The 22,980-nt window shown below is 57.1% G+C and overlaps 1 protein-coding gene across 1 annotated transcript in view; it reads right to left on the reverse strand.

Moving 5' to 3' along the window:
• The window catches only part of RADIL (Rap associating with DIL domain), a 227,949-nt gene that overhangs the window by 202,697 nt on the left and 2,272 nt on the right, over nt 1-22,980 (reverse strand). The window contains exons 2-16 of the mRNA XM_064673198.1: nt 20,985-21,089; nt 17,327-17,885; nt 11,260-11,561; nt 9,540-10,205; nt 9,333-9,370; nt 8,139-8,299; nt 7,345-7,457; nt 6,173-6,410; nt 5,535-5,707; nt 5,107-5,257; nt 4,565-4,755; nt 3,337-3,733; nt 3,114-3,253; nt 2,171-2,310; nt 440-1,573 (exon numbers count right to left, since the gene is read on the reverse strand). Of these exons, the coding sequence (XP_064529268.1) occupies nt 1,468-1,573; nt 2,171-2,310; nt 3,114-3,253; nt 3,337-3,733; nt 4,565-4,755; nt 5,107-5,257; nt 5,535-5,707; nt 6,173-6,410; nt 7,345-7,457; nt 8,139-8,299; nt 9,333-9,370; nt 9,540-10,205; nt 11,260-11,561; nt 17,327-17,885; nt 20,985-21,020 (3,411 nt within the window). The 5' untranslated portion in view covers nt 21,021-21,089 and the 3' untranslated portion in view covers nt 440-1,467. The remainder of the gene's footprint in view (nt 1-439; nt 1,574-2,170; nt 2,311-3,113; nt 3,254-3,336; nt 3,734-4,564; nt 4,756-5,106; nt 5,258-5,534; nt 5,708-6,172; nt 6,411-7,344; nt 7,458-8,138; nt 8,300-9,332; nt 9,371-9,539; nt 10,206-11,259; nt 11,562-17,326; nt 17,886-20,984; nt 21,090-22,980) is intronic.

A 22,980-nucleotide genomic window follows, 5' to 3' on the forward strand; every position in this document is an offset into this window, starting at 1 on the left:
CACAGGAACCAAAACTACAGCAGTGAGGTGTCATTAAGGCCAACCTTTTTTTAGCATCACAATCCTCGAGTGGCATTGTTGTGAGATGCCATGTGAGTATCTGATTTGCTGCCAGAGCCTAGGCCATGCAGGGTGTGATGGAGGGCTTTGCTGCAGGCTGTTATTAATAGGGTTCGGCTAAACTAGGTTTCAGTATCCATCTATATGTGGAAATCAGGTCGGGTTTATCCCGTTAATGTTGCTAAAAGCAGAGGGAGGGCTCGGCAGGCAGGAGGCCGGGTGTGCCAGGGCCTGGACAGCCGCACGGTGGAGCTGTTCCTCGGCTCTGCTGACACCGTGGCCGGCAGCAGGTAGCAGAGCAGTTCCTGGGACACTCGAGACTGCCCTTCCAAAGGGAGCCTCTGCTGCCCGTCCTCGCCCATCGGCACGTCAGCAGCACGCACTGGTGAGATGCTCCAAGCTGGGCAGGAAACGGGGTGGCCTTGCAATGGCCTGGCAAAGCTGGAGGGAGAGGACCAGGCGCAGTGCCAAGCTGTCATTTGTCTGCCTGGGCTGGTGTCAGCCACACCTGGGGTCTGGCCGTGTGTGCTGCCAGGTTCTCTTGAGTTTCTGGTGGCACAAACCCTCTGTGAGGAAAAACTCTGTTGTGGATGCCCCATGCTGCTGGATCAGTCCTAGGGGCCTTCTGCCAAGATTGTGGTGCTGGAGCCAGGCAGTAAATCTGCTGCAGAACAAGGGCAAGGGAGTCCTTTTCTTCAGGGGGCTCTCCCTGGGACTCACAGGAACTGCTGGTGGTATCAGCCCTTTGCTGTAGCTGCTTCCCATCCCAAAGCAGGGCTGGTAGCCCAGCAGCAGAAAGGCACCTGAGTATGGCACCAGGGAACTTAACTCCTGGCAATTCATCCTGCCTGGAATCCTGCTCCTGGGTGCTTGTGCTGCCTTCACCACCCCCAGAGCTAGGCACACTTTTCCAGCCTGATGTGCCAGCACCTCAGGTGGCCACTGCCACAGTGGAGCCCAGGCCTGCCCCACACATTCATCTTCAAAACCCAAAGGTGTTTCAAGTCTTCTGCCTGCCAGCATGAAATACCACACAGGGCTCCAGCCTAGAGGAACAGAGGAGCCTGCCTACAGTCCCCAGGGGGGGAGCATCCTCTTCCTGCCCCCTGCCAGAGGGGACAAAGGACCAGGAAAGCTCCTGAGAAGGACAACACCAGGTATAAGGTGAGGCTGGGCAATGGATCAGGAATGATGCTTCCAGCCAGTGCAGTGGGAGAAGCATGCACCATCCTTGCATGTCCTTTCATCTGCTGCAGCACAGGGGCAAAGTCTCCAAAAGCAAATCAAGGGCAGTTGTGGAGTCCTGGTCCTCCCTTTTGCTCTCCCTCACTCCAGACTCCCCCAGGGTGAGCCTTAACCAGAGCTGCACCCGCAGGCTGCTGCAGAAGGATCCTGATACCACAAGGACTAGGAGACAGAGGAGCTGGAACTGATTTTTTTGGCTATTTCCATGTCCGACTTGGCAACCAGAAACCGCAGCTTCTTCCCTCCGGAGCGGATGAGCTCCACAGCACTGCAGAGAGCAGCAACAGGGAGAGAGGTGAATTCTGGTTCCCACAGGCTGGCAACCCCCCAGGACATTCACAGAACACCCCTCCTTTGCCAAGCACCTGCCCCCTCTGCCCTGTGCCTGCTCAGGGTTACGAGCAGTCTGTTGCTCTTCTGTCTGTAGCTTTCTGGAAGGCCTGACCTCCGTGTTAGTGCTGCCATGACAACGGCAAACAAACTCAAAGCTGCGCTGCCCTGTGGCCACCTGGGCTCTGCCTCTGAGCTGCCCCATCCCACCACCTTCAAGCGGAAGCCTGGGGTGGGATGGGGCTGGAGCAGTTCTGCACTGCTGAGACCCACCTCTGGAGCTCTCATTTTTCTCCCAAGTATACTCCCCAGTTGTTGCCCCATGCCCTCTTCCAAACCCCCCAAACAGCTGCCTTCCCCTCTTCCCGGTGTCCTGCACAGGCCACTCCTCTCTCTGCAGCTTGCTCGTACTGCAGCATCCTCTGGTTTGTGGGCCAGGACCACAGCACCAGGGGCTCTTTGAGCAAAACAGCTGGAAACCTGGACCTGAGCAATGCTGATTCCGTCCCAGACCCTTTGGCAAGGTGTGACTCACCTCTGATAGTCTGCCCCGATGAGGCTGGTGCCGTTGACAGCCAGGATGCGGTCCCCGAGGGAGAGCCGGCCGTCGGCGGCCGCGGGGCTGTCCTCGATCAGGGTGCGGATGTAGATCCCCGGGGAGCACAGGGGGGTGTGCTGTTGGCAGGGAGAGGCAGTGAACAACAAAGGGACACGAAAGGTTTGTGGTCCCAAAGGGCTGAGCTCCCCAGGCAAGGCGACTCTCCCCCAGGGCTCACAGCCAAGTGGGTGCCTGATGCCAGGTAGGACCCTGGAAACTCTGGGAATGTGATGGGTGGGTGCTGGGGATGGTGCTAACAGGAAGGAAATACGATCCTTCAGTTTTATATCAATTTATACACAGAAAGGAGAGGTGAGGGCAATCTGTTCTTGTTCAATTTAATTAAGAGTAAAGCATCGTTAACCTGTGGCCGTGTTGGGATGGGAGCCTGGTGCTCACAGCTGTCCCAGGGCTCGGTGATGCTCTGTTTCCTACTGACTAACAGCACTGCCCTGAAAGGCCATTTAGAAAGATGACCCACCCCACTAAGGCAGATTCCAACGCTGCCTTATGCAACGGCGGAGCTGTTCTGGCACCCATGAGCCTCCCTGCTCCCCTCCACTTCCCTTGCCACCGCTGAAGGGTGGAGGAAAGACCTCAGCTGAGTCATTTTCCTTCCACAAAAGAGCTGAGCCTGTTTGCTCTCCAGCTGCAGGACAGCTGCTATGGACTTTGCATGCACAGCTCAGAGACGTAGGAGTAGAGAGATCCTCTGAGAGATCCCTCAGTGCTTCGTTTTCCCCAGGAGAAGCAGCCTAGCCCCCGTGGGAAGCCATTAGTTTCTTTGCTGGCTTTTCTGGGAGTAAAAACCACATCCCACGTGTCCCACTCCAGCTGTGTGAGGGGCATCAGCCCTGTCCCGCAGTTGCCAAGGACTCACCACGCCGTCGATCAGCCCCATGCCCAGCCCGCTGGGTCCCCTCTCCAGCTCCACCACGAAGACGTAGCAGAAGTCGTCGGTGGCAGAGCTGCGGCTGGAAGACTCCGGCGTGGGGTAGTCGTAGGGGGTCGGCGAACATCCTGGCAGCGGAGAGACCGGCTTACGGCTCTGGCACCGCCCACACCCATCCTCACCACCCCTGGGCAGCGCCAGCGTTCGGTACCTTCGGGGGTGCTGCCCTTGGTGCCGGTCATCCCGTTCCTCCGGGGGTCCTGCGGCCCCTTGCCCGTGCCCTGTGGGGACTCTGGGCTCCCTGAGTCGAAGTTCAGGGGGGTGGTGGGCGGTGTCAGCAGGCAAGAGGAGTCTGTGGGTGCCGTGCCAGCCTTGGGGGCCGGACCCCTGCCCAGCTGCAGCTGCTTCAGCTTCTCCTGGATCTGTGGCTCGCCGGGGTGCTCACAGGGGACGCCGTTGGTGGCCAGGCAGGGCCGGGGGTTCCCCTCCGGCTCCGGCTCAGCGCAGCACCCCGGGGAGCAATAGTCCTCCTGGGCAGTGGTGCTCCCCAGGGCAGCAGCCGGGCTCTCGCTCACCTCCAGGACCTCTGGCGTCGTGCATGCCTCTTTCTTAAGGAGGAAAATGCTCTGTAGGACCCCCTGAATGTGCTTTTCACTCCCTACCTGCACCCCACCACCCCGTTGCTTCCCAGGCAGGACGGCTGCCAGCTCCAGCCAAAACCTTGGCAATTTGGACACCACCAGGGCTTGTCCTGGCTTGCCAACACAGCTCCCACTCCCCAGTTCTGTGGCCAGGGCCGTGCTGGGGATGTTCTCAGGAAGAGACTCCTGGTCATGTCCCTGCTGGGGAATCCCACTGGAGGGGAACACCAGTGGGAGCACAGATCCTCCTGTGGCCCAAGGGCTCCAGGATAAGGAGAGGAGGTAGTGGTGCCTGTGGTGGTGCAGTGGAGACAGGATGGGAGAAGAGAAGGGGACCTGCTGGAGGGACATCCTCCCCATGGAGCTGGACACAAATGGCTGTTAAGTTTAGCACCCACAGCACGTATGACCCTCCCTGTGCTTTACAGGCATTAGCTAACTAGTGCTTTTATGCAAGCCTGGCTGCTGGGGGCGGGCAGGGTGCAGCATAGAGAGGACAGGGAACACATAGGGAGAAGGGGAGCACTGCCTGCAGACACCTCCCTTTCCTCCCTCCTCTCCCCTAATGGGATTGCTGGGAAGAGCCTGTTCTTCCACCTCACCTTCCCGCGCCCCCCAGGCTGGGGGATTAGCAGCACTAATCCTTCCAGCAGCTCTCCAGGAGGGCACTGCCACAGCTCTGGGCTGCAAGCAAGGGCAGCAAACCCTTGGCACTGGGCTTGGAGGGGTCTCCAGAGGGACCTAAGACCCTCCTGCCCACCCAGGAGAGGAACAGTCCCTCTGTGGGAGACAGGCTACCTTTAGGGGTGCTGAGCCCGGCCCCTCGCTGGTGTGGGGGCTCTTGCTCTGCAGGCTCCAGAGGAAGTGGCGGATGTAAAGGAGGTGCCGGTAGATGTTGTCATCCAACGTCTCCACCTCCAGGTCCACTTTGAAGCCCCCACTGGGCAGGATGATGGGTGGGTGGTTGTCAAAGGACTCCAGCATCTCATCTAAAAGGCAGAGGAAGGAAGGCTAGCACTGGCCCAGGCTGCACTCTGCTCCTGCCTCCCAGCTCTCGGCCGTGTGCAGTCTCCCAGCTGGGGTCAGGGACATGGTGAGCTGCAAGCCAGCAGCATCCCTCACTCGGGACCGCAGGAAAAGCCTCATGCCCATCTGAGTGCCCTTTGCATCCTCTGCAATATCTGAATCACAGGCCTGTGCTTATTCCCAGTTGCTGCAGGAGATCCAGGGAGGGGAAGGGATTTGCCTGTTTGGTTTGTACATAAAAACCTTGGAGGGAGCCTGTGGGTGACCGGAGCACGATGACCAGAGCAGCACTGAGAGCAAAGCCAGGGGCTCACCGGGCTGGAAGGTGGCTGGGCTCTCCTCCTCGCTGGGCTGCCACGCTGCGATGCAGCCCATGTCCATCACCGCCTGGCACTGGCTCAGCACCCGGTGGAGCTGCGCGGGGCTCAGCGCCGGGAACTCGGCTCGCAGGGACGGCCAGGTCATCTGAGCGAGGAGACAGAGCGGGGGGGGAATGCCAGGGGTGAGGAGCTGCTTCCTCCCGGGAGCAGGGACTCATGAGGGGCACAGGAGGGAAAGGTCAGGGAACATGCAATGAGTCTGAGCATCCCCTCCATGCCCACCCACAGACCCACCACCCCAGGAAAGGGCAGCTGAAGGCAGATTGCAAAAGGGACACATCAGTGTAGGGACGCCCCCAAATGCCAAGTGGGGTCCCTCCTGCCCTCCCAGTGTCAGGAGCCACGGGCTGGGCATCCCTCACCTGCACCAGCTGGGAGCCAGGCATGGCCAGCAGGTTGGCCACGCTGGCGAGTTTGGCGAAGAACTGCTGGGCGAGCTGCTCGAAGCCGGCGCCGCGCAGCCAGTCCAGGAGCAGCCGCACACTCGCCCGCAGCTTCACCCCCTGAGACCAGTGAAAGCAGCCGAGAGAGGAGCCTGGGGAGGCAAAGCATCCATCAGCACACATCAGGGAACAGCCCCTCAGTCCCCCCAGCCCCTGCCCAAAGTTAAGGTACCCAGCATCCCATAGCTACGATTCCTGGTGGTGGCTGGACCTCACCTGGCACTAACAGTGGGGCAGCTGTGTTAATGAGGGCTAATTAGCACCTCAGGCTGCAGCAGTTTATTAATGAGCTGCCCCTCTGAAGTGCCCTCAGCCTCCTCTGCTCAGGCTGAAAAGGGCAGGGCTCTGGCAAGGGTTGAGGATGGGGTTCAGCCTCTCCTGGGAATGGGGACCCTGGAGCCAGCAGCTGGGGCTGTGCTTGGCCTCCCCAAAACTGCTGAGACTTGCCCATCTCCAGACCCTTCCTTCCTGTACCCCCCAAGGTGGCACTGGGATGCACTGGAGGGCGTCCCACAAGGCCAGTCTCCTACGTGTTTCCCAGTTTAAGGAGGACTGACCCTTATCCAGGAGCTGGTTGAAGAGCAAGGTGTTGGAGAAGAAGAAGAGGTAGGCAAACATCTGGGAGGTGATCTCTGGGTGCACTTCATACTGGTGGAGCAGGTCCAGCACCGCCTGGTAGATGAGCACGACCCTGCGGAGCTCCTCGGGCAGCGGCGGGGCCGCCCTCCAGCTCTCCCGGCACTCACTCTGGAAGGGGTTGCACTCCAGCAGGGCAGGGAGCGACACATACAGACACTGCAGGGAGAGCAGCAAGTTCACAGCAGACTCATTTTGCTTGGTTTTTCTGTTTTTACACGAGACAAACGTTTCTGACCCCCTCACCTCCGCCAGCCAAGCAAACCCTGCTGGTGCTGCCCCAACAAGGGGCTGCTCCTGCTCACCCCCTGCCCCCATGTGCTCCTGTGTTGTGCAGAAGTTTAAAATTTATAAAAATTTACATTGTTAAAATTAACATTATAAAAATTAACATGTTGGTTGTTTTTAGCAGTTGGAGGTGGTGGTGTGTGACAGCTCAGCTGAAAGGATCTGAAATCCGATGTGAACCAGGGCAGAGGCCGGTCAGTTGGACACGAGGGTGACAGGAAAACCAGGATCAATGGGGATGATCCTTCCCTATTGCTTAAATGGGAGAGCAGTGCCTAGCACCCATCTCTGCCGGGGCTAAGGGAAGAGGAGCGTGCAGGAGAGGAAGGTGCCGCTCTGGAATGCTGCAGAAGTCCCTGCATCCCCTCGCGCCGACACCAGAGGACAAGCAGCTGTCCCGCACAGGGCAGCCTTTCTGCTGCCTCACACTGCCCGCTCTGTTCCCTGCTCCCGATGCCGCCCAGCTCTCGCGGTCCATCGGCGACGGTCCAGGGGCCCCTTTCCATCACGCCCTGAATCACACCATTATGCCGCGCTGGCCGGAGCCAAGCAGCTCTCCCCAAACACCTCCCCCGAGCCGCTGCACTGCAGGCAAGGAAACACGCCGCAGTAATTCAATACTTTTCCTGGGCTGCGACCAAAAATCGGGGCACTTCAGCCCGAAGGAAAACACCTCAGCGTGATGCAACTGCCAAGGAGTAAAAGCTTGAAAAAAACCAAAACTCCTGTGCAGCCCGAGAGCTGCTGGGGATGCTCATGCTGGCCCTGTGTGACACTGCTGCCTGTCTGTGGGAGCATGTAGTACCTTGGAGATGTAGTAGACACACTGCTGGAAGGTGTACATGATCACCTCCTCCAGCACTGTCATCGCCTCCTCGCTGGCTGTGATGGTCGAGGAGAACAGAGACTCCTTGGAGCCTGTGGGGCAGAGAGGAGGATGGGGGAGCAAACCTGAAGCAGCAAGGTGCCCAAATTCCCAGGGTGGGGATTATTAGCGTTTTCAGGCTTGCACCACCACGGCATCACCTGACAGGGGCAAAGAGGGTCCTCTGGCCCCAGAGAGCACCCCCCTGCCATCCCCTGGGGCTCCCATCACTGCTGCAGCTCAGGGCTGCACTGTCTCTCCAGCACCTGCCCGGCCTACGAACACCTTAATTTGCTGCATTAACCAGAAAGGCTCTGAGGCTGATTTAATACCTTTTTCTTTGTTTTCCTTTCTCTTTTTTCTTTTGCTTGAATTAACACAGGCTCATCGGTGAGCAATTCTGAAGGGGCTGCCTGCAAATCCAGGTGCCCCCCCATGGCAGCGGGAGCAGGGAGGAAGAAAGCCCCACCAAGGCACTAGCCGCAGGCTGCTGAGGTGGAAAGGGGCTGCTCGGCTGTGGACACAACACAACCTGGAGCCAGGCAACACCGCGGCACTACACAGGCTCCTCCCACAGATTTCCCCAGCCCACACCGCGGAGATGTCCCTGCTGATGAGGATTACGGGGGTTAACGGAGCATCTCGGGGGCACTGACCGCTGCCTGTGACTGGGGATTAGCAGGACAGAGCCTCTCCAGCCAGAAAAACAGGCAGGGTGTTGCATCCAGCCTCACCTCTGATGTCCAGCTCCTCCTCCATGCTCTGGATGTAGGTGGGTGATTTCTGCTGGACGAAGTACAGGATCTCGATGGCGTTGGCCATCCAGAAGATGATGTGCTGCAGGTCTGGGAGAAGGTCCGTGATGGTGAACCGGGACAGGGAGGCAGGGTCCTGGCTGGGGAGACACAGAAGGTGTTACAGCTGCTGCTCCTCAGCATCGCCACTCAGACTTTTGGGAAGAAAACAGCCAGCCTGGGGCAACATCAGAGAACCTGGCATCTTCTCACCCCCAAGTCCAGCACTCCCCTTAGGAAGACCCCTCACAAGCAAAAATCTGGTGTTTCCTGCTCTGTGGAATGGCAAAGAGGACCCTGAAGGGACTGGGCTGGCCAAGGCCACCTTGCCTTTGTGGGGTACTACTTTTGGGGGAGACTCCCCATAATACAACTGAACTGCAGTAAATACCCAAGGCTGAAGAGCAGCTCTCCCCAGGGGTATGTGCTGCCCCTGCCAGCTCTGGACGGTTAAACCCAGCTCACCCGCCCTGGACTGTTCAAAAATAAAACAAAATAAATAAAAAGCATCTGGGAAGTTTCCCAATTGCTGAACTGCTTTTTCCTGCTATTGGAAAGGCCTGAGAAGCATCCTTGGAGTTTGTCCTAAAGAAGAGCTCAGAGAAAGCCTCAACACTTTCTCCAGATCCTGGTTTAGAGCCGGAATTTTGGAAATGGCTGGGAAGCCAGCTCATTGCACCACTGTGATTGCCCCAGAATGGTGCTCCCAACACTGGGACACCTTGTGCCACCATCCCAGGATGCACAAACGCAATGCCAGCTCCACCAAGGGGTCTTCAGCATGAAGGGGGTGAGGGCCCCCCATCAGGACCATCCCTACTATATCCCTCAGGGATGCTGAAGCCACAAGTGCAAAGCCTTGGCCAGGTCTTGCATCAGAGAAAACCCCAGAGCTGCTGCAGGCCCTATTCCCTCCAGAGCTCGCCTGCTTTTCCAGACCCACGCATTCTTGCAGGCATCATAGTGAAAGGGCCAGAGAGCACAATGCATCAGGTTTAGAAGGAAAATTCATCATGCATCACTGCCACCAGGCTGGGAGGGTGGTTTTCCAGCCATGGATTCCCCTCACTCATGGAGGTAGAACTGGATTGAATTCTTCCCATTTTGTGTCAAAACAAGGAAGGTCACACTTACTGCTGGGACTGCTTTTCAGCCAGCTCCCGTGTCCGCTCCTGGGCAGGGAGAGAAGGGGAAAGCAAAATGAGAACCAGTGTGATGGGATGGCACGAGCATCACCCCCAGCAGCACTCACTGCCACCAGGGACCAGGCTGGAAAGCCCCCAGGGAGGGGGTCCAGCAACACCCCCACCTCACCAACACCCCATCCCACTGCTGACTGACCCACACCGTCCTCTGGATCATTTTGGCTGCTTTGAGCACCAGCTGCCCGAAGTCTCCTGGCTCAAAGTTGGTGGCCGAGTGCTGGATGCAGAGGCAGAGCAGGAAGGCGGGTGTCAGCTTGTGGTCGTCCCCACCGGGCTCGATCAGGGTCATGATGCGCCGCAGGAGCACGTCCTCGGCCGCCGGCTCAAACTCCAGCTGCATCTTCCTGCGGGGCGTCCTGGGGCCCCCGGCGGGCGAGGGGGCCCGCTTTTTGGCAGCAGGGTCCTTCTCCTTCAGCAGGCTGCCACACGCCCCGCAGACGGGCCGGCCCTCGGGGGCGGCGGGGTGCAGGGCTCGCAGCCTCAGCAGCGTCTGCGCCGGCAGCGGCTGCGCCTTCATGGGGTCCTTGTAGAGGAGCAGGTAGTAGAGGCCGAGGGACAGGAGGTCCCCGTGCCGCAGCACCACCGTCCGGGCCACCTCGGCGAAGTTAACGGAGATGCCGGCGCCGGCGATGGGCTCCAGCACCAGCTTCTCCTCCGAGCGGTGCCGGGAAGGTCGGAGCTTCCTGATGGTGCAGTGCAGGGGCAGGATGTCTGGGGCTGACAGGCTGATGCTGGGCTTGCTCGCCTGCGTCCTCTGGCCCACTGTGTGCTGCTCGCGGTTCAGCAGGTAAACCAGGCTGTCCTGCCAAGCAGGGAGACGCAGCATGAACCGGAGAGACGGGAGAAGGGACCCTCCTCCCTGCCATGCAGTGGGTGCTGCAGCCTCCTGCTGTCCCCGGCTGTCCCCCCACTGTCCCCAGCCATCCCTGCATGCTGCACCTTTGCATGGCAGAAAGACCTTTATTCTTCTCACTACCAAGCAGGACAGCAGCAACCCCTGCTTTGGGCACGCTAACAAATGGGCACAATGACATTGGCCATGCAGTAAATGGGGCTGCTTTGGGCAGAAGAAGCCCTCTCTTCCCCACACACCCCTTCCTGCAGCTGCTTTTACTTCCCACCTTCTCCCCCCAGGACTGCAGCAATGTCTGCATCCCCCTGCCCAGGGGGGACACGGTGGGACCCCAGTCACAGCAGCCACTCCCAGCCCTGCCTTCCCCCCCTCCAGCCTGCCCGCACACCCCGAGGCAGCTCAGTAACCACCCCAGTGCCTCAGTTTCCCCAGCTGCACTAACGGGATGGCTACAGCGCCGCTGTCACCCCGATGGAAAGCTTGGAACACAGGGATACTCAACGGCACAAAGTAGCCATTAACTACAGAGCAGTCCCAGTCCTTTCCAGTTCTCCAAGTGTCTCCAGCACTGGAGAGCAGGGGCTCCCAGACGCACCGTCTCCTTGCTGCCTCTGATTCCATTTGCCACCAAGGAAGCAGCCGGACAGGGGACGGGGCAGCTCAACCATCCCCCGCAGAACCGGCGCTCCCTTGTGCCGGGGCAGGGATGCTGCTCTGGGGGTTGCCCTGCATCCCCCTGGGGCATTGCTGGGGGGTCACAGGTGCCGGCTCTATGTCCCCCATGCTTGAGGATAGGTTGGGGACAGACTTGGGGGACAAGGCTGCAAGTCCCAAGCCCGTTTTCTAAAGGATGCTCACCCGCGCCACCACCACCCCCCGCCCCTCGACCCCAGCAGCTCCGGCCATGCAAGCAGCCCCGCTCCCGGGGGGCTTTGGGGGGGTGAGAGAAAAGCGGGGGGTGGGGGGGTGCCGGGGGGTGCGCAGGAGGCGGCGCGGTGCTTACATGCTGCTGGCTGTAGCCCTGCAGGAGCAGGAGGTGCGGGGACTGGTAGAGGGAGTACCGCATGCTGCCGCCGCTCCGCGCCGCCGCCGGGCTGCCGGGCAGGGTGGAGCAGTGCCGCTGGAGCCGGGCCCCGGCCCCGGCCCCGACCCCGGCCCCGGCCCGCCTCACCGGGGTCCCCAGGCTGGTCTCGCTGAGGCTGCGCCGCAGGGCCGGGGGCGGCCCGCGCCGCTCAGCCCCCGCCGCCGCCCGCCGGGCCCCCCGAGCCCGGTGCCGCTGCAGCTTCCGCGCTTGGGCGTTGATGCCTGCGGGGATGGGGGGGGAGACAGAGCGGCGTTCAGCTCCCGCAGCCTCCCCAGGACCCCCCCCACACACACACCGCTGCAGCACCCCGCGGCTGGAGGGATGCTGCACCTCCGAGAGGGGATGGAGCAGATGAAACCCACCCCTCCCGGCTCCACGCACCCACCCTGGGCTGGTGTCCCCTGGTCCCTTGCCCTTCCCGAAAGGTGACACCAGGACACCAGCGCGAAGAGTTTTGTTGCCCCAATGCCACTGCCAAAAAGGGGGTGTCCTAGCCCTCCCTGGCCCCAAAACCCACTGATGGAGAAGGGGAAACTCCATAGCATCCCCCACCTGCTCTGGCCACCCTGCTGGGCTGAGGGGAGAGGAAATCTCTGCTAAAAAGACACTTCAGTCTATCTTTGCTAAAAAGAAAAAAAGGGCCTGGATGCTGCTTCCAGGCCATCAGTACTCGATGGCCAGCAGCAAGCAGGAGCAGCAGAGACATCCCCCCCAATCCCTCTGAGCATCAGCCAGGCATGGAAGCTGCAGTGGAGCCCGGCTGCAGCAGGAGCAAGCTGTAATTAACTTCTCTGAAGCATCAATTTGAGCAGAGCTGTCTGCAAGACAAACAGGAGCCGGAGTGAATGAATAGGCCTGGCTGAGCTGCCAAAGCAGCCCCTCATATGGCATCCCCAGCCCCAAGGGGGGGCCCCCGTGGGACCCCCGATGCTGCAAGCATGGCTTGAGCTCTGCAGGAGAAAAAAGTTGTTGTTGTATCTGAAGGGTGGCTCATACCTCAGATGGGCAGTCTCCTGGGAGCAGGTCACTGGCATTCGGGGAGGACGAAGAAAGGCAAAAAAAAACTAAAGGATTTGCTTGCAGGAGCAGCAGTGCAGTGGTGTCAGTGCAGCACAGAGCCAGAGCCACTCAGGGCTCGGCCGACCAGGGAGCAGGCTTGGGCCAGCAAGATTTGGGGACAGCCGCCGGGATTTGGGGACGGCAGAGCAGAGAGCCTGGTGCCCAGGGCTGCTTAAAGGGACACTCACAAGCTCAGACCCAAAAAAAAAATGCAATCTGCCTTATTTGGTGAGGAATGGGCTGCCAGTTCTGAAATACATTTTTTTGTTTGTTTGTTTTAAATGGAGCGCTCCTTTGCTGGGAAAATCAAAGAGTTGGGGATGGGGAGGGGTGGTGGGAGAGGGAGAAAATAGCCCCTGCTGTTTACATGCCTTGGGATTAGGGCAAGGCACAGTCAAGCCACCCCAAGCAGTCTCGTGCCCGTGTCCTTCTTAAAAAGGCAATCAGCCCCGCTCCCATTCCCATCATGGCCAGCGGCACGGGACGCCTGCATCCCATGGATGCAAAATCCAGGGAGTACAACAACCCTGCCCAAGCCATACCACTGGGGATGCCAAAGGCCACCCCAAACGTGTCTGCAGGGCACTTTGGCTCCACCCAGGAGCACCATTCCCAACCCACAGGATGGAAATGGGCCAAAGGGATGAAGGATGGCTGAGGCAATGCAGATCCCAGACCCGTGGGAGCGGTGAGGAGTGGGGCCAGATCCTGGGGAGCAGCTATTGCTGGAGCTCATTGGGATGGAGCAGGGGTTGCCAGCACTGGGATCCCACTGCCTGCAGAGACATGCCATCACCAGTCCCTTATCGAGGGGAAAGGAAGCTTCTGTATTTGTGTAGGAAAAAGCTGCTTTTTCACTGCCAACAGAGCCCCCGTCACAGGCTCCCGCTAACCCCGGAGCTGTGCTGGAAAGATAAACACGGCTCTTTTCCTGAGCATAACAAAGTCCCTCCATAAACTGGGTTAGGTTTTTTTAATCCTTTGGTACTGTTTTGTCCTCCCAGGCATGTGCAGGTTGTCCCGCCCAGAACTCTGCCTGAGCATCCCCAACGCAGTGCAGCCAGGGCAGAGCCAGCAGCTGCTGAATCCACATGGAGATTCGGATGGGAACAGGGTGTAAGGAGTTAAAGAGCACAGTTGCCTGCCTCAAACCCTGTTAAGGCCACAGAAGGAAGTTGCCATAAGTAATGCACCTGGACAAAAATGCTCACTGTGGCAAGCTATGTGAAAAGAAGCAAGTGCTCATATGCTCATCACAGGTCAAACAAAGATCACTCCAAGTCATGGGGCATCTACAACCACCAATGACCACCCAAGCCCCCTGAATATACCTCCCTGGATACCCAGAACTTGGACTGTATAAAGGTGGTACTGTTGTCCGAGTGTCAGGCCTTGCTAAAGTTTAGGGCTTGGCATGCTTCAATGATCTCAGACCTAGGGGGAGGTTAACAAAGCTTGGGAAAAAGGATGTACCACTGATAGTGGGCACAAAGAATGCAGAATTCACAGGCCATAAGGACATTTGGCAGAACTCCCAAGATAAAGAAGAAACTAATAGAACCAACTCAGCAACTGTGCTGAATCAGCTCCGACTGGGTAAAAGGTAATTCCGACAGAGGGAGATCGTGACCATCAACTCACAGCCACCAACCCAAGAAACCCACCAACTCAGAGCAAGAGAAAGCTTTCCCCTCTTTTCTATTTCTTTCTATCTCTCTACCTCATATTCAGTGCTATGAGGGACTTTGGCAGAGGCATCTCTCACTAATCAGACTATATAACACAGGGCTGGATCACACCCTTAGGGAGAGTGGGCACCCCAGGCAGGGACAGCATCCACCAGACCCCACCAAGCTGCTCCCTCTAAGCCCGTCCTGCATCCCAGGGGAAAAACTGCCGGTTGTGGTGCCTGGGATCTTGGCTGGGATCTGCCTCTTTTTCAGCCTAGGGAAGAGGTTCACTTTTCCTAGCTGAGAAATAAATCAACAAATAACTCCGTGGGCCCCAGGAAAGAAGAAAATGCTTTGAATTTACACAGGAGGGGCTAAGACCAGGCTAGTCCTTCCTAATGTAATTGCTCTGCAGACTCTGCAGGGATTCCTCCCTGGATGCAGTCTTGCTAAGGTATATCAAAGCCATATCCTCAAAGGCACTTGCCAGAGGATCTTTTAGTATAATAGGCTTAACTCCCAAGTTTCTGGAGGTGCGTGTGCAGTTCAGCCTCCAGCCTCTCAGGGAAGCCTCAGCCACCAGGACATGGTGCAAAATGGGGCTGTTTTGGAAGACAAATGCCACCAAGATGCCAAGTGCTGCATCTCCCTCCCAGCAGCCCCAGTTTGTGGGTGTCTTCCCCAGATTCTCCATAACTGCTGCCTCATCACTCCCAAAAGAAGCAGGACCAGGGGCAGCAGTGAGAAAGGGGTCTGCCTCGTTTGCTGCAGAGATGCTCTACCTGCTGCTAATTAGTGGCCTGCAGCGTCCTCCCCAGTGGGAAGCAGCTAATAAACTAATTAGGATAATGGGTAACTGAGCAGATAAAACTCTTAAGCTATTTGCTAACAGGTCACGGATGGATGTGGAGCCTTTCCCCCAGCCAGCAGCTCAGCAGGCAGCAATGCACCTGTGTGACCCCAGTGTTCCCAGCCACCCCGGTCCTGCTGCTCCAGTGATGCCCTGTGTGGGGAAGGGCCTGCAGGTATGGCCCTGGGGATCCCACTTTGAGTTTTTTTCCTAGGGAGCTGGAAGCCTAAAGTTCCTTTGTTTTTGCACAGATGTTGTGTTTTCCACACCAGTGCCTCACCACCCCGGGTGGGCAGCTGCTGCTTGGCAAGGGGACCTCTGCCAGCTTGAGGCTGGTGGGAAGGGTGACCCTGGTGGAGGGCACTCCTGGTCAGTCCCCATTACACCAGAACTTTTGAGGCTTTTTGGGGTGCTGGATCATATGCTGCATCACACCCTCTAATCCCTGGTAGCTTGTGGATGGGTGGGAAAGTGTGGCCCCAGCCCCACAGTATCACTTTAGGCTGTGCTACCAGAACAGGGTGAGACTGGTGACAGAGCCCCTGTTGCCCCCAGAAGGAAGGGCTGCAGGAGTGAGATTTTAACAGGTAAGACAAATGCAGGCTGTGTAGTCTGCAGGGCAGACAGCCTGAATGACCGTGGGTGTAGGTTTTCTGCCTTGGAAGAGCTTGGTCAGCTATGGAAAATGCCCAAAGGTTAAAAAATGGAGAGTTTCCACCGCCCCACCCAGAAGTGCTGAAACAAATGAAGTGATAACGAAAGCACAACGGGCTTATTTCCATATCCAGAGCACGCAATGCCATCAGGAACTGCTCCTCCATCGGAAATCACCGAAGGGTGCCAATCCCAGGCCAGCTCAAGCTGCTTGTGCTGGGCAGCCCAGAGCCTGCTGCTTCCCCTGCCTGTGTGGGAGCCTTACCCTCCCCAGGGCTGCCAGCCCACCCAGATCCAGGTCACGGGCGGGAACGTTGCTTTCTGTATCCGAGGGGGAGTATTTGAGGCCGAGTTGATGTGACCTTGGGCTCAGGCAGGGAGCTGCCACGTGGCCCTCCCAACTGTGTGCTATAACCATGGTACTTGGCTCTTGCCCTTTCCTCTATTTGACAGAAGCTGTTTTTAGAGTCACTGCTCTCCAAAAGTGTTTTACTTCTCTCTGATCCTGCCTGGAGAAAAAGCTGAAGAGCAGAGCAAAGCATCCAGCTCCCTGGCCCAGGTGCCAGCAGCAGCTGCCTCTTTCTCTCTGTGTCCCACACGCGATGAGCTGGGACCACTCCTGTGCATCCCCTCCCTGAGCAGACCCAGAAACTGGACACGTGAGGCTGGAGGGTGCCCCATCTCCCCATCAGATGCCAGGTGAAATCAGAATTGAAAATTGCAGTTAGGGAGGCTCCAGCTGCCCCTGCTTTCCCCTGGAATGCCCGTGGCTGGATTTCTTCACCTGTGTGCCTGGGCTCCTTCCAGCCTTTGTTAGAATGGGTGGGAGAGGAGCTGTGTCCCTGCTGGTGTGGGACAGGTCAGGCCATTTTTTCTGCTGCTCTGGGAGGACAACCTTGGCTGTTGTTTGCCAAGCACCCAGGGGAATCCTGCACCATCCTCAGTTTATTTCTGACAGTAACAACTTTTTCCTACAGTCGTGAGGAACCACTCAGAGCCCATCCCAGCAAAACCCCCTGGCTGACACCTCCAGAACCTGGTCCAGACACCTCTGCCAGCAGGTCCAGCACAGCAAGAGCATCACGCAAGTAAAAATCTGATTTTAAACCTTTCTACCCTCATCCTCCCGGGGCTTTTATCTTAGGGTGGGAGGAGGAAAACTTCATTACTCTGTGCTGGGGTCACTTATTAACCTGCTGGTTCCTAATGATGTACTTATCTGCTCCTGCCAGCCCTGGGCTCCATCAGGCACTGCCACAGGGACTCTCCTGCCCTACATTGCTCTCTCTTCATTAGCTTTTCATTTTCCTTAATTGCTCCTGCAGATTTGCCTGGGGTGTCTGGCCTGGGGGATGCCCATGGGGAGATGGGGGTGCAGGGGAGCAGGGCAGTGCTCTGCCAGGCACGAAGCTGGGGATGCCATGGTCCTGGTTCAGTGATGGGAAGAGCAGGAAGCACTGATAGTCTTGCCTGCTGCTCCCCAGCCATGAGCAGGAGTTTGGTATTAACCCCTAGACTGGCTGGGGTAAATATTTGAGGTAAATCAATTTGATACCAAATTTATGCAAGAGTACTGAGTAGTGACCATGGATTAACTCAGGAGACTTGCAGGTAAAATGTGGCCACTCTCCCACTTGCACCACCCCCTGAACCCAAACCACGTGTGAAAGCTGCTGATGTGGGGGGTGCATCTCCCACAGACAGCTCAGGGGGGGTCGCAGCTCCCTCCCCCTACCCCACACCTAGCTCTGACCTGCAGTGGTGGTGTCCACGTCCTTGGCCGCCAGCTCCTCCACCTCCGCCCTCCTGCGCAGCTCCAGCCGCCGCGAGAAGCCCTCCCTGGGCTTCCAGAGGTCCTGGATGAGCAGCGGCTTCTCGTGGTCCCCCAGGACTCTCAGCCCCTCCGTCTGCCACTGCTTCTCGGGGCCCTCGAACCTGCCGATGACATCGCACAGGGCGTACTGCGCGGCGCTGAGCTGGCTCAGCCCGTAGCGCTCCAGGGCCTCCTTCACCAGCTCCCGCGCGCCCGAGCTGCCCGTCACCAGCACACTCTTGTAGTTGGTGCCCGCACAGATGTTGCCCCCGAAGATTTTCAGGATGCCAGGGGCCGAGAGCTGGGTGGAGAGCTCGGCAGGGTCATCCTCGCCGGCGGCCGGGGAGGCGGAGGCCGAGCTCCGGTCCTTGTAGCTCAGTGTCCGGTACAGGACTTGGGAGAAGAGCCGGCTCTGGCGCTTCAGCCGGTTCTTGGATGGTGGAGCCATGGTGGAGGAGGGCCCATAGAACATCGTACGTGAGGCCGTCATGAAGCACAGCTGGGCAGGGAAGAGCAGAAAGGGGAAGGTCAGTGGTTTGGAGGCCAGATGTGCAGCGGGGAGGAGCGAGCAGGAACCAGCTGGCGGTCGCGGAGGAGCTGCTGTCACCTCCAAGGTGGAAAGAGACAGATCAAGGGAGGGCCATGTCCCTTGTGTAACCCAAAACACCAGTGGAAAAGCTCAGCCAGGCTCCTTGGCACCAGCACAGTTGCCCCTGGATGGATTTGTCCCTGAAAACATAGCCTGGAGTGGCCCCATATTTCTCCACCGTGTGTATTAAGAGGTGCCTGTTATCCAGGCGAAATGCAGCGGGAGGAGAGCAGAGCCCAGCAGAACTTGGCAGAGCCCATCCTGGTCAAGATCCAATGCATCAGGAGTTACTTTCACTAACGAGTTTATGGAGCAATCCCATTTTTTTAGAGGTGAAACGGAAAGCTCAAGTGCAAATTCACTCACTCTGAGGTCACCGCTAAATGCTTTTGCTCAGTGAGAGGCACAGGGTGAAAATGGGCTTTAATTAGCCTTTCTAAAAATGTCCTGACTCCGGCAAATCTCTTGGCTGTTGCTGGTTTGTGGAGGACATTCAAGCATGGGGTGCATTGCTGACAAGGCTGCCCTTGCCACATTAGCAGGGGCAGGGCTGCTCAGGGCAGCCCCGGGCACGCAGTGACCAGAGGAGTCATGGCCAAGGCCATGTGATGGCTCCCAGTGCTCCTCAACCCCCAGGAATGGACTGGGAACCACGATATTCTTCTGGCTTTAGGTGGATAGTGGTCCTGCCCAGTGTCACTGCCAACATCTGGGAATGGCTTTGAAATCGCATCCCGGATGTGCCAGCACCTGGCACTTGCACGGAGCTGATAACCCACAGCTGCACTGTGACCCGCTGGCAGGGACGGTCTGGAAAGACAATCTGAGCATTCCTGATTCAGAAAGGACTGGGAATTCCCTCACCTCCAGATTTATAACATGGAGCATACACAGAGGAGCCCCAAATGTCCCATCCACAGCTATCGGAGTGCTGGGATGCAGCAGTTGGCAGGATCCAGCTGTGCGCGGCCAGGAGGACGCGGGGTGCCGGCAGCTTTCCACAGCTGCAGCCCCGTCTCGCCCGGGCACAATCTCGCCTCCAAGCAAACTCAGCGCTATCAGGCAGAATGATGTCGGCCCTGGAAAGCCTCCAAACCACCATCCAATTCAGGAAAAAAGAGCGTCCCTGCTGCTAATGGAAGAGGTCACCTTCTAACCCAGAAACCACCTCCCAGCCACGCATGGAAGGTTTCTGCAGGATGTGCATCCCCCCATCCCAGGACCAGAGGCCCCGCTGAATGCTGCATATGGGGAAACTGAGGCACCAAGTGCTAAGGATGTGCCTGGGAGCTGTGTGATCCTGTGATACAGCTGCACCCCAAGTCACTCCCAGCCCCACCAGGACTGTGAAAATGCTGGGTTCTGTCCTTCTTCCCAACCTGCTGGCTCCAAAACCAACTGTCAGGGTGCTGCAGGGCAGGGAGGAGAGCTGGCAGCTGCTCCAGCCCTGGCACGTCACTGCTGCCTGAAATTAGGCTCAGCAATCAGCCTGGACAGCAGGGCTTAGTGTTTTGGTTTTTATACCTCCCCAGCTGAGCACTGGCTCCAGAGCTTCACCACAACTCGCTGGGTTCAGGTAAGGCTGTTCCTGCTCCCACCTTGCAAGTGGGGAAACTGAGGCAGGGATGAGATTAGGGCTGCTCCTCCTCCTCCAGCTGAGCCCAAGAGGTGCTGCTCCCGCTGGGGACATCCCTGGGGACATCCCTTGATGTCTGCTGTGTGTCACCTCCTGGGAATGCCGGGGCGGACCCGACCTGGGGAGCAGGTCAGGGCACTGGCAGACAGTCAGGTTCAAGAACAGCTGCCCCAGGCTGTTAGCACAGCCACACCAGCCCTCATTACCATTGACCAGAAGGAAAAGTGCCCCAGTGTCCCTTGTTATCAAGGATGCAAAAGACAAAACTTTGTCATCAAATTACCAGTTTCAGCTCATGCATTTAATCTCCTCCACCCTGAAATACCTCCAGCAGAAAAGGAAACCTTTTAATATCTGCTGGTGGCAAAATCATTCCTCCAAGCTCTCATCACAGACAGAGACACCATCCTCACTGCTTGCAGGTCCCTGCCTAGTTTTGAATGTGTTATTTATAGCTCAGCTATTTTCCTGCTCTTTCTATCAAACAGAGCTCCTACAGAGTTCAGGGGCAAAGACGTTTCACTGGGAAAAAATAAGCAGCCTGGATCAGGTGAAGTTTTTCAGCATCTGGAGCAACACTGGTGTGATTTCACCAGGCTGGTCACATGAGAAATTGCAGCCTTCTCCCGAAGACAGCAGAATACACGGTCTTAATCCCCCTGAGGACTCTAATGGACGTGATAAGACGATAATGAAATGGGCTCCTCCCACATCCGTGTGCTCAGGCACACTGGGCACCAGTGTCTCCCAGGAGGATGGAAGCTGTGGTACTTGCAATCCTGCTGGGTCCTGCTGTGGGAGCAGGGATGCTCCAGCTGGACCCAGGTGCCTGGGGACAAGCCAGCAGGAGCGTCAAGTGCTGGGCACACCTTCCTTCAGGTCAGTGGAACATGTGCCCCTGGGCATCCCCAGCCCAGACAAGCCCCCTCCTCGCTGCAGGGAGCCCGGTTTCCCGGCTGTGTCACTGGAGGACACGTGCCTGCAGCCACGGAGCATGATCCAGACTTTTCAAAGAGCCCCTTTCTCCAGCCTTCAGTGACATTGTCCCTGCTAAGGGCTACACAGGAATTAGTCAAAAGCCTGTGACTGCCTCCCAGCGGGATCTGTATCAAGGACCCTTCACCTCTTCACGGCCATGCCTGACCACATCAAAACCAATTATTTCCCACAGCCAGCTCTGCCTGTACGTGCTCTGCAGAGCTGTGACGAACGCTTTCAGTATTCACATGGTCACCACGTGTCCTTCCATCACCACAACTGACTCTGCAACCACCAGGGGCTTTCCTGCAGGCTCTGAGGTTCCTGCTGCCACAGCGGGTGAGCAGCTCCTTCCCTGTGCTCCCACCCGGTGCCCAGGCAAAGACTCCCCTTACCTTGCCATCCTTCTCACGTGCCTTTTTGCCTTCCATTCATACTCCTTCTCAAAACAACCTTTCCTGCTCGTTGTGCATCGTCCTGGGCAGGTGTCTGTCGTGTTTCTGCAAGAGGAAGAGGAGGAGCAGTCCCGGGGCTGCTCACAGACGTGAGCTGTTCACAGTGTGGTGGGTTTGCAGGGCTCAGGGGTTCTGCAGGTATGCTCCCAATGTGCATCATGTTTGCACATGTTCATCCCACCACAGCCCAGAGATGGGGAAGACCAGCCCAGGCCCAAGCTCAGGCTCCATCACAGCAGGAACTCAGAAGCCTTGGGAGCTGAGACAGAGCAAACCCAGCTATGGTGATGCCCACCAACAGCATCTTGCCCATTGCAGACAGCCAGGAAGAGAACAGCTGTACGAAAAGAAATGCTATGCCAAAGGAGAAGAGGATGAGATGGGACCAACAACAGCCCCATGACGTTTATTTCCCTCTCCCAAGCACATGTGTCCCCAGGGACGCCAGGCTGGGTGACCTCTCTGACCCTTGGGCAGACAAGTCCTGGACTATCTCCTTCCCCCAGCAGCCAGAGCATGCTGGGATGCTCACCAAGATTTGGTTTCCTGAATGTCACTCTGTGTTGCTGGACATCGAGGAGAGACAACAAGCACCGTCCCCTCACCCTCCCACCACAGATCTGTGAGATCAAGACCACTGGTAACCGAGAGAGAAAGAGAAAAGAAGCACCTGCAAAGTGCCTGCAATGACTTCCTGGGTGTTCCTGAGAAAGAGCCATCAGGGCACAAGTACTCTCTTCCATGGCTCCACCGTGATTAAAGATAAATGCATCATCTAATTAAATCACCTAATCAGGGCCTCAGCGTGGTTCAATCCATCTCCTCTTGCTGGCCCAGTGCTGGGGCTATGGGAGCAACTCTGTGCAAGGTGATGGGTTGTGATGTGAAAGGCAAAGAGATGCTCACCCCACCTCTGCTGTTCCACGCTGCTTCTGATGATTAATTGCTCCCGCTCGTTAAATATTTATGCCTTATTTCCAACGTGTCTGCCCTCAGCTGCCAGACATTGATTCTTGCCATGCTTTTCACTGCCCAATTAACAAGCTTTTGGTTACCATGTATTTTCTCCTCTGTGAGAATATTTAAATGTTTTTGTCAAGCTCCCCCTCACTCCTATTTAATTTGATTTATGAGTAGACTAACTGGATGGCCACCTCCTCTCTTGCTGTAATACATTTTCTGCAGCTTCTTAGTCCCTTCCCCTTGGATCCCACGTCTCCCCTGCTGAGACGGAGAGTGGATTTGGCTGCCATAAGCCCAAATTTGGTTCCGACCAAACATGCAAACTGCTATTTTTTTCCAGAGCAAAACTTCCCGTTACCCTGAAAGTTTTCAGTTCTCCAGCACTGAAACTGGGACAGACACACAGCCACCCCCCAGGCAGCTCCGTGGTGAGCCCGTGTGCTGCCTCTCCCAGCATCTGCGAGCAGCTCCTGACGAAAATTTATTGTCCAGATTAGGGACAGGAAAACACATACAACTCCAGTTATTACTTTTGGGTGTAAAAGGATTTCCACTTTCCATTCTGCTCCAGTCAGGATGCCTTTCGCTCGCCCAGTTTACCATCTGGATTTGTAGACAGTATTAACACTCTGCTGCTCTGGGTCAGCCCCAGGTTTCTCCAGGAATCATTTCTCTCTCCTTTATTCCAGATTAGTGATAAAAGCACTGAGTGCATGTTACCAGCTAGCAGTGCCCAGCAGTGATAATCTCCCTGATAACTGCCTTGGAAATGGATCACGTTTATTTAATACCGGCTTTCTTGACACTGTCTAATGTCAGCTCTAAATACTGGACTGGACTGACTTTTTTAATGCTGGAAAGTGCAGATTTTTACAAGAATATCACCTCCCATAACTCAAATGCTTCACAAAATTGTGTTACAGCCAGAGGGTCACCTCTCACATTGGAGACTGAAATCATTTCTACTTGCCAG

The sequence above is a fragment of the Pseudopipra pipra genome, chromosome 16, assembly GCF_036250125.1.
Source record: "Pseudopipra pipra isolate bDixPip1 chromosome 16, bDixPip1.hap1, whole genome shotgun sequence".
Classification (NCBI taxonomy): domain Eukaryota; kingdom Metazoa; phylum Chordata; class Aves; order Passeriformes; family Pipridae; genus Pseudopipra; species Pseudopipra pipra.